A 10,873-nucleotide genomic window follows, 5' to 3' on the forward strand; every position below is an offset into this window, starting at 1 on the left:
TAAGTGATCACATACATCTTAAAATAATAGTTAATCTTCTAAAACAGTGAGTGTGAAAATCCAACAAAAATTTAATTTAAGTATCTTAAAAAAATGCGAAACCATTGAAGTTAGAAACGTGTACATGAAAAGAATACGTGCTTTAACCTAATTGATTGGTGTGTAGTACGATGAAATTGCATTTTCCCAATGCAGTGTTTGCTCTTTAATTAAAGTTGGCCAAAGCAAGTGCCAAACAAACGATTGCTTTTACTTTTGGCATCTTCATACAGCAAGCTATTCAATGGCATCTTCTTTGAATAATTACAGCTCTTCCCCACCAATATAATAAGGGAAAAAAATATTATTGAAGGGCCCAAATATTATTCTCAGTCATGTCATCTCATCTGTCAATGTCATAAGTTGCAGGAATCAAACAATCACTATATGTATTTGATTGTGAGAGGTCATAGAAACAACAGAAGTAGAGGAGGAGGAGAGCGAGGCTCAGTCTGGTTAGGGGTTTTGTGAGTTCAAGACAATGGAGTCTGGACAGAGCCAGCAAAAACCTTTGGCCAGAACCCTAGGGAAGAGGGTGAAATTACTGGTGGCAGCAGGAGGAGGGATTATTGTTTTGCTGGGACTTGTAGTCCTCATAACATGGCTGGCTCTGAGACCCCAGAAGCCGAAGTACTACTTGGAATCTGGCTCTGTTTCCCAATTCGAAATCAGCAACGATGGGCTTGTCAATTCCAAGGTGTTGTTCAACATTACGACCAGGAATCCCAACAAGAGAGTGGCCATTTACTATGACAAAATTGATGCATTTCTTTTGTATGATGGTCAAGAAATCGCATGGGCTTCAATTCCGCCATTCTTTCAGGGCCACAAGAACACCACCTCCCTGCACGCTTCTCTAAGTGGATACTTCGTTGCTCTGGAGCCAGATACTTCCAGAGATCTGAAGCTGGAGCATTCCTCTGGTAAGGTCGATATGGGTTTGAGATTGTACGCCAGAATTCGATTCAAGAGAGGGAGCTGGAAATCCAGGCACTATACACTGCGTGTCAAGTGCCGCCATCTTACCCTAGATGTGGTGGCGAATGGTGATACAGCAGGATCTTTCGAACCCATGAAATGCCATGTTCACGTATAGTATAGTTCGCAACTTTGCAGATACGACATTCATGTTGATCCCCTCTTCTGCATCTGGTTGCTACGTAAATTTTATTTTTATTTTTTTGGGTATGTTGTGATGTTTTGTTGCAGCACTTCATGAGATGAGTTGAGATTAGATTTGATTGATTGTTTGAGTTTCTTGGGCGTAGTTTGTGAAGAAGATGAGCATCATATATGCTGTGAAAATAATGCGTAGTTTGTTTGGGAGATGTGGCTTTCACTGTACATCAAATGTTTCCATACAGCTCCGTTTTCTTATGTAACATTCGACATTACTCGTTTGGTATGTTTGAAAATATTGGTGTATGAGTTCAGATTGCAGAAGAAATAAAGGTTGCATCATCGATATTATTTTAGCCCAATGTGGTTGTGCTCAACTATTATCAATCTATATATGGTGGCTACTTCTTTATGAATAGGGTACTTGGATCCACAAAGTCAAATGGTCACTTTATGATGGGGAACTTGTATTCAGCAACTCTCCTACAAATTACAAATTCAAGATATTGATATATGTAAAAATGCATTTTTGCATAGTCATACAAATTTTTTTTGTAAAGAGAAAGTTTTTATTGTTTCTACTTTTAAATGTTTTTGATTCCTTTTGGATGTTTTTGTTTTGTTTATTTTATGAGATTGTCAATGTCACAATTTTTTTTTTTTTTTTTTTGTAATTATACAGGCTGCGATATATTTAATTTTTTATCTATTATATTCTAATAAAAATCACATTTATTTCATATCACAAATCATAATATAAATTATTTATATTTATGTATAAATATAAATTTGAAAAAAATATGGAATAAGATTTATCTTATTTTATTATAGAAAATTTTAATTTATAAATAAATTTAATTAAAATATTATAAATTATCAACACTACATGTCCAAAAATAAAAAATTACTTCATGAATTATGAATACCACATGTCTAAATAATACTATAGATTAATAATACTACATTTCAAATAATACTATGAATTAGAAAAACAAATATTAACTCCATTTTAAACTACTAAGCAATCACACACCTCATATTAAACTATAAATTATGCCTTAGCATAAAATAATTTTACTTTTAATACCCATCATCTTATATTTAATATTAGATTAATCAGGAAAAATTAAAAATTAATCTTTAAACCAATAATATTACACTTAAACTAATTTTAAAGTCGAATTCATTTTAAAACTAAATTATAAAGTTGATTTTAAAATTGTTTTTAAAGTTAAATTAAAATTGTAATCTTATTGAAAAATAATAATGGTTAATGATAATCGTAAGGCAAACGACTTATCCAATTAAACCAATCATAATCTATGATAAAGTATCAAAGTCAAAAATCAATATAATATATTGAAGTTGATATTTATCATCTCTGGCAAGGTGAATATATTTTTTTAATGGGTTAAGGTTAATTTTTTTGAAAATTTTATTAATTTAAAAAATAGAAGATTTTTTTGATTAAATAATTTTTAAGGGAATTTATGATGATGGTGATTAAGGTAAATTGAAATAATGTAATTGTTATTGGAATGTTAAGAAATTGAGATATGAGATTTCATTCCATGGTAAATTATTTAAGAAAAATTGATTTTGATCTTTAGTGTCATAAAGATGAGAAATTTTTGCATGTCATGATATTTTGGGAGTTGTCCAATACCATTATGAAAATTCGTTCTTATTTAATATTGACTTTTTCTTTATACTAATTAATACAAAAATACTTTTGATTATTTATTATTCACCTCCTTACAATATCATAAATTTGTTTTTCCCATAAACTCTTATAGATTTATATTATTTTTAAGATATCATTTTTCTAAAACATGGTCTATATTTATTAAAGATGTCAAATTTGGGAATTTTTTTACTAATGTTCTTCTCAAGCTATCTTTGTTCCTGAGACAATGCAAATGGAAAAGGGAAAAATAATCTTTCAACAATCATTATGCAAACATAAGGAATCCTACTTGAAATTTCATAGATCCTCTAGCACTTGCAGCATTGCAAGCTAGAAGATCGAGCCATTATTTTGCATCTAGTTGCTACTTAATTTATTTATTTTTGATACATTGTGATGTTTTGTTGCAGTACTTCACGAGATAAGTCAGATTAGATTTGATTGATTGTTTGGGTTTCTTGGGCGTAGTTTGTCAAGAAGACGAGCATCATATATGATATGAAAATAATGTGTAGTTTGTTTGGGCAATGTGGCTTTCACTGTACATGAAATGTTTTCATACAACTCCATTTTCTTCTGTAACATTCGACATTATTCATTTGGTATGTTTGAAAATATTCGTTTATGAGTTCAGATTGCAAAAGAAATAAAGGTTTTGACGCAGGGCTACCCCGCGTATATAAATAAAAACCCACACTTTATTTTGATAATGTTGGACTTACCCTCTCATATCGCGCTTAACTCTATTACAAACCATTTATAATAGAATCCTTTGTAAACATACCTTTTTCTGCTTTTAACACGGCCTCTGCACATTTATCGATGCATGTCTTTATTGCAATCGGGGTTTCGGCTCTCGGTGGCCACACTACACATGAACCCTTCCACTTCCGATATGTGATAACGCTAGACTTCTAAAATAATAAACGACACTAGTTCCTTATTGGGTCTGCTCCATCACTCATCCTATTATTTCTCCGCCGATAAAGCTCCATTGATTGTTGGCGATGCGATAACTTCACTTTATCGCAATCCCTTATGGCTAGGCTAGTGGCTCAAGGTATGTCCTCCACCGTTGATCTAAACTTCTGATCCAACAGTCCCCGTTCAGTCGCAAGATCACAATCGCTCAGGGCTTGAGGCCGGGGCCCTTTGGCTCCACTCCTTTCCTCCGATGTGATATTAAAACTCTGCTCCACTCTTCGTGATTTAATCCTAGTCGTTGGTCATAAAGATCCAACGGCTGCTAAGCATTAACACTCCTCTTCTCTTGACTTAGGTTTATGCCACTCTTCAACATTTTCTCTGTGGTGTTGGTTTATTCTAGGGTTTCTCGTCCTTCCTCCATTCTGTGATGTGACTCCCTCCTGAGCTTAACTCAACCTGTGTCTTTATTCACTGTCATTCCAGAGTAATTTCTGGGTTCTCCAATTGTTCAACAACCCATTTCCAATACTCTATCTCACTCTTCTCCTCTTTGTATATTCATTGAGTTCCACCTACATACATATATATTATGCAAATCTCTTATTCATTGCAATTTATCAGTCAATACACGAAACAAACATTTGTACAGTTTGAGATTAAATCACAGTATATTCATAAATGAATGATTAAAAATTCAGTTTCTCTGTCTCTCTTGCCAGACTCTGCTAATTAGTGGCCTCTATTCCACATTTTTCCCGTAGGCTTATAAACACATTCTAATCTGGCCAAAGAAGAAGAACGCCTCTCCCTCCTCTTTCTCTTTCTTTTCAATACATTATTAGCAGTTTCTTTTACAGTTGAGGAACTATTCCTCAGTTATTTTTCAGTTTCTCAATAGTTTCCTCTAACAGTTCTTAACTAATCATAACTTAATCTATTTTCCTAATTTAAGAACTAACAATGGTTGTGTCAGCCTTAATTTTAAATGAAACAAACTAAAACAAAACAAAACAAAAGATATTTCCCAGTTGTCGTCTCTTCATTTAGATGCTCCTGTATCAGGCTCCCACGGTAAATTAAATTCATGCCTCTTATCCATGAGCTCTTCAATAAAGTACCTGGTGCTTTGAATCTAGCCAGCATCTAACCAAGAACTATCTTTAATGGGATGACCCTTCCACTTGACTAAGTACTGTAAATATTCATTCCTTCGAGTCTGCCTGGCCACCTAGGTATCTAAGATCTGTTCGATCTCTAGAGGCTTTGTTAGGGGCATTTGTTTTATCCACAAATCATTCGCTTCCTGAGTGTCCTGTGTTCGTCTTTCCAAACTATCTACATCATCCAATGCAATGTAGGGTTATAGATTTGCTACATTGAAAATGGGTGAAATTCTAATACCTGGGGGTAACTGCAATTCATAAGCATTTGCAGAATTTTTTTGAAGAATCCTACAAGGCCCAATCTTTTTCCATTTCAACTTGTTGTACTCACCTTTAGGAAACCTTTCCTTACGTAGGTGTGCTAATACTAGGTCTCCTACATTGAATTGTACCTCCTTCCTTTTCAAATCTACCTTTTGCTTGTATCTTTAGCTGCTATCTTGTAATTCTAATTTCACATGTTCATGAAGATCGTTGATTGCCTTTGTGAAATCTTCCCCATCAGCACTCCTACACTCCAGCTGTCCCAAATCATGTAACTCATGTACTCCACGTGGGTGCATTCCGTATAGGATTTGGAAAGGACTATTACTCGTGCTTCGATTGGGCAAATCATTATAAGAAAATTCCGCTTATGCAAGCACACGATCCCACTATCGAGAATTTTCTCCAACCAAACTCCTCAATAAGTTTCCCAGACTTCAATTTGACCATTGGTCTGTGGATGATAATTTGAGCTGAAGTTTAGTTTGGTGTCTAATTTTTTCCATAAGGTTCACCAAAAATGTCCTATAAACTTAACATCTCGGTCCAAAACAATACACTTCGGCAAGCCATGCAATCTAACTATCTCGGTAAAGAACAAATGTGCTACATGTGCGGCATTACTGGTTTTCCTGCATGGAATGAAATGTACCATTTTGGTGAAACAATCCACCACCACCATGATGGAATCGAATCCCCCTTATGTCTTCAGCAGACCTAAGACAAAGTCTAAACTGATTGATTCCCATGGTCTGTTCAGAATTGGTAACGGCGTATACAACCCTGTTTTTTGGTTGTGTCCCTTTGCAAGCTGACACACTTTGCATCTGGTCACAAACCTTTGTACATCTCTGCACATCTTCGGCCAATAGTAAAAGTGGCTCAACTAATCCAAGGTCTTTTCTATGCCAAAATTCCCGGCTAAACCTCCATTATGATTTTCCTGGATTAAGTTCTCTGTCATGGAACATTCTGGAATACACAACTACCCTCCTTTGAACAGTAATCCTTCCTACATATTATAGTCCAGCCATGAACTATTATCTCTTAATAATGGATTTTGGCAGGCTTCATAAGCTTCTTTGAAATCTGCATCTGCCTCATACAAGTCCTTAAGATGTTAAAATCCTAATACTTGTATCGTACTTTCCTATAGGATCAAATTCCTCCTGCTTAACGCATCTGCCACTTTGTTAGCTTGATCGCTGATGTGTTTCAACACAAACGTAAAACTCTGTAAGTACTCCACCCACTTTGCATGTTTATGGTTCAACTTATGCTGCTACATAATATACTGCAATGTAGAATTGTCTGAAAATAAGACAAATTCATTGGCCAACAAATAATGTCTCCAATGCTTTAGCACTTGAACCATTGCATAAAATTCCTTGTCATAAGACATGTATTTCTGCCTACTTTCATTTAGTTTCTCACTGAAATAGGCTACTGGCTTGTCCTCTTGACTGAGTACAACACCAATGGTTGTTCCATTGGCATCACAACGAACTTGGAAAAGTTTGTTAAAGTTTGGTAATCTCAAAATTGGTTTTTCGGTGATTTTGCTTTTGAGCAGCTGAAAACTCTTCTCTACCATTTTCATCCAATGGAAAGGCTGATTTTTTTTCTTAATGGTGTCCAACATGGGTGCACAAATCCCACCGAAATTTTTAATAAATTTCTGATAAAAACTTGCCAATCCATGGAAACTCCGTACCTCAAACAAACTTTTGGGGGATGGCTAACTAACTATGGCTGCAACCTTTTCCGGATCCATTTTTAGTTCATTCTCAGAAATCACAAATCCCAAATAAATTAATTCTTTCTTGGAAAAATAACATTTCTTCAAATTTATCAGTAATTTATTCTGTTGTAATTTTTCCAATACATACCTCACATGTCGAAAATGTTCTTCCTTCATCTTGTTGAATATAAGTATATCATCTAGATATACAATTACAAATTTCACAATGAATTCCTTCAGCATCTCGTTCATCAACCGCATGAACGTGCTAGGGGCATTTCTCAATCCAAACAACATAACCAACCATTAGTACAAGCCTTCATTAGTCTTGAAAGTTGTCTTCCACTAGTCACCTTCTCAAATTCTGATTTGGTGGTAGCCACTTTTCAGGTCTATCTTTGAAAAGTACACTGCTCCACTCAAACAATCCATCATATCATCCATCCGAGGTAAAGGGAATCTGTACCTGATAGTAATATTGTTAATGGCCCAGGAATCCATGCACATTCTCCACTCACCTCCTTTTTTTGGAGCTAAAACAGTCGGAACTGCACAAGAGCTTAAACTCTCTCGAATCAGTCCTTTATCCAAAAACTCTTGCACCTGCTTCCGGATTTCTTCATTATCCTTTGGAATCATCTGATAGGCAGCTTTGTTTAGCAAACTGGCTCCTGGAATAAAATCAATATGGTGACTAATGCTCCTCTTCAGTGGTAATTTGTCTGGTATATCATCTACCACAATATCACTAAATTCTTGCAGCATGTTTTGTATCTCTTTAGGTAAGTCAATGACTTCAGTATGGACCAATACTAGTTTTTGCCTTTGCACAACTGCATACTTCACCTCATCATCCTCCATTTGTCGCAAAAACTCTTTTCCACCTAACAGTAGTGCCTTTGTCCCACTAGTTTCTGCAGCATCCTCTTCCTTCATGGGCACTAGGGTATGCTTAATCCCATCTTTAACAAACTTGTAACAATTTGTTGTCCTGTCATGGATGACCTTCCTATCATACTGCTATGGTCTGCCCAACAGAATATGGCACACATCCATAGGCATGATATCGCAAGTCACCTTGTCTTTGTACTTACCTATCTGAAAATCTACCTCGCACTGTTCATCAACTAACAATTGGTGTCCCTTTTGCAACCACGACACCCTATATGGAGTTGGGTGTTTTTCTTTCTTCAAACCTAGTTTCTCCACCATATCTGTAGCTACCAAATTATTAGTGCTCTTGCTGTCAATAATCAATTTATAGCATTTTTTGTGTGACTTAGATACAGTGTGGAACAATGCTTTCCTCTGTGTTTGATTAGCTACCTCCTTAGCTGGTTTTAACAATACCTTGTTCAACAACAAGGCTTCCCTAGTCTCTGGCATATTTTCCGTCTCTTGTGGCGGTGCCTCCGCTTCATCAGGCTGAGCAACATATGCTCCCATCTACCCAATTTGTTCATTTTTAGGACATTCAAAAGACATGTGTCCCCACTTGTGACACTTGTAACACTGATAGGCATTTCCTCTGCCTTTGCCATTACCTCTTCCTCGCTTGTATGACCTTCCTCCTCTAGTGTTACCTTCCCTTTCACTCTGTCCTAAAGCCTTCAAACTACTGCCCTCTTCATTGCTGTTGGCAGTCCTACCTCTGCCAAAGGTCTGTCCCCTATCTCTACCAGAACCACGTCCTCTTCTAGCATTTTGTTTCCTAGCAATCTTTTCTTCCACCTTCAAATCACTCTGATAAGCTTCCTCCATGGGATTAAGGGAAAGAATACTAATTTTGTCTAGGATCTCCATCCGTAGACCATTTACAAACCTCGCTATTTTCTCAAGGGTATCTTCAACATAACCAGCTCTCAGGTTAATTTTATAAAACTCTTCAGTATATTCCTTCACAGTCATCATTCTCTGCTTCAACTTTTGTACCCGTCTGTAAAGGGAAATTTGATAATCATTAGGCAGAAACTTGCTCTTCATTCTAGCAACCATCTTGTCCCATCTTTTAGTCAATGGATTGTTTAATCTCCTCCTTTTTGCCTGTACACTATCCTACCATAATGCCGTATGTCCCTTCAATTTGGTGATAGCAAACCTGATCCACTTGTCTTCGCTAATTTCTTCATACTCAAAATATTTGTCTAGTTCACTTATCCAGTCTAACAATGCCTCTGTGGACAAACTACCATCATAATTGGAGAGCTCCAGTTTTAGCTTACTGCTAGCCAACAAAACTAACCTCAATAGCTTAAGTTCTGGTCCTTTGTCATCTGACCCATCTGTTGTGGCTATGTTTTCCTCCTCACTATCATCTCCACCTTCCATATCTCTACACCTTCCTGCTTCCACAGCTGCCAAATGTGCAGTTAAATTCCTAATTTCTTCTCATAACCCTTCATCAGCTACTCTTCTGATGGCTCTTCCTTGATCTCTTCTTCCTATCTCCATCTTTACTGAGAGAAAGGAAAAACTTGCTCTGATACCAAATGATGTAGGGCTACCCCGCATATATAAATAAAAACCCACACTTTACTTTGATAATGTTGGACTTACCCTCTCATATTGCGCTTAACTATATTACAAACCATTTCTGCTTTTAACACGGCCTTTTCATAGTTATCGATGCATGCCTTTATCACAATCGGGGTATCGGCTCTCCGCGGCCACACTACACATGAACCCTTCCACTTCCGATATGTGATAATGCTAGACTTCTAAAATAATAAATGGCGCCTAATTCCTTATTGGGTCTGCTCCATCACTCATCGTATTATTTCTCTGTCGATAAAGCTCCATTGATTGTTGGCGATGCAATAACTTTGCTTTATCGCAATCGCTTATGGCTAGGCTGGTGGCTCAAGGTACATCCTCCACGGTTGATCTAAACTTCTGATCCAATAGTCCATGTTCATTTGCAGGATTGCAATTGCTTAGGGCTTGAGGCCAGGGTTCTTTGGCTCCACTGCTTTCCTCCGATGCGATATTAAAACTCCGCTCCACTCTTCCCGATTTAATATGGCCGTTGGTCATAAAGATCTAGTGGCTACTGAGCATTAACACTCCTCTTCTCTTCACTTAGGTTTATGCCACTCTTCAATGTTTTCTCTATGGTGTTGGTTTATTCTGGGGTTTCTCGTCCTTCTTCCATTCTATGATGTGACTCCCTCCTGAGCTTAACTCAGCCTGTGTCTTTATTCATTGTCATTCCAGAGTAATTTATGGGTTCTCCAATTGTTCAACAACCCGTTTCCAATACTCTGTCTCACTCTTCTCCTCTCTGTATATTCGTTGAGTTCCACTTGCATACATATATATTATGCAAATCTCTAATTCATTTCAATTTATCAATCAATACACAAAACAAACATTTGTACAGTTTGAGATTAAATCACAGTATATTCATAAATGAATGATTAAAAATTCAGTTTCTCTATCTCTCTTGTTTATTCCACATTCTTCCCTTAGGCTTACAAATACATTCTAATCTGGCCAAAGAAGAAGAACCCCTCCCCCTCCTCTTTCTCTTTCTTTTCAATACATTATTAGTAGTTTCTTTTACAATTCAGGAACTGTTCCTCAGTTATTTTTCAGTTTCTCAACAGTTTCCTCTTATGGTTCTTAACTAATCCTAACTTAATTTGTTTGCCTAATTTAAGAACTAACAATGGTTGTGTCAGCCTTAATTTTAAATGAAACAAACTAAAACAAAACAAAACAAAAAATATTTTCCAGCTGTCACCTCCTCATTTGGATGCTCCTACATCAGATTCCATCATCGATATTATTTTAGTCCAATATTGTTGTGCTTAACTATTATGAATCTACATATGGTGGCTACTTCTTTATGAATGGGGTACTTGGCTCCACAAATTCAAGTATGGTCACTTTATGGATGGGGAACTTGCCTTCACCAACTCTCTCATACAAATT

At 36.3% G+C, this 10,873-nt stretch overlaps 1 protein-coding gene across 1 annotated transcript; it reads left to right on the plus strand.

Moving 5' to 3' along the window:
- The first annotated feature begins 442 nt into the window (after nucleotides 1-442).
- LOC149180099 (NDR1/HIN1-like protein 10) lies at nucleotides 443-1,514 on the plus strand. Its single transcript, XM_089418109.1, has one exon. It carries the CDS (start codon nucleotides 521-523, stop codon nucleotides 1,133-1,135), a length of 615 nt encoding a protein of 204 aa, XP_089274235.1. The 5' UTR covers nucleotides 443-520; the 3' UTR covers nucleotides 1,136-1,514.
- Nucleotides 1,515-10,873: the final 9,359 nt, after the last annotated feature.

This window comes from Pinus tabuliformis, chromosome 3_2 (genome assembly GCF_031772625.1).
Source record: "Pinus tabuliformis cultivar Carrire ecotype Pingquan chromosome 3_2, CPIR1, whole genome shotgun sequence".
In the NCBI taxonomy this organism is placed as follows: domain Eukaryota; kingdom Viridiplantae; phylum Streptophyta; class Pinopsida; order Pinales; family Pinaceae; genus Pinus; species Pinus tabuliformis.

Coding starts and splice junctions, on each gene's coding strand:
- LOC149180099 (XM_089418109.1), top strand. CDS start 521: ATGGAGTCTGGACAGAGCCAGCAAAAACCTTTGGCCAGAACCCTAGGG.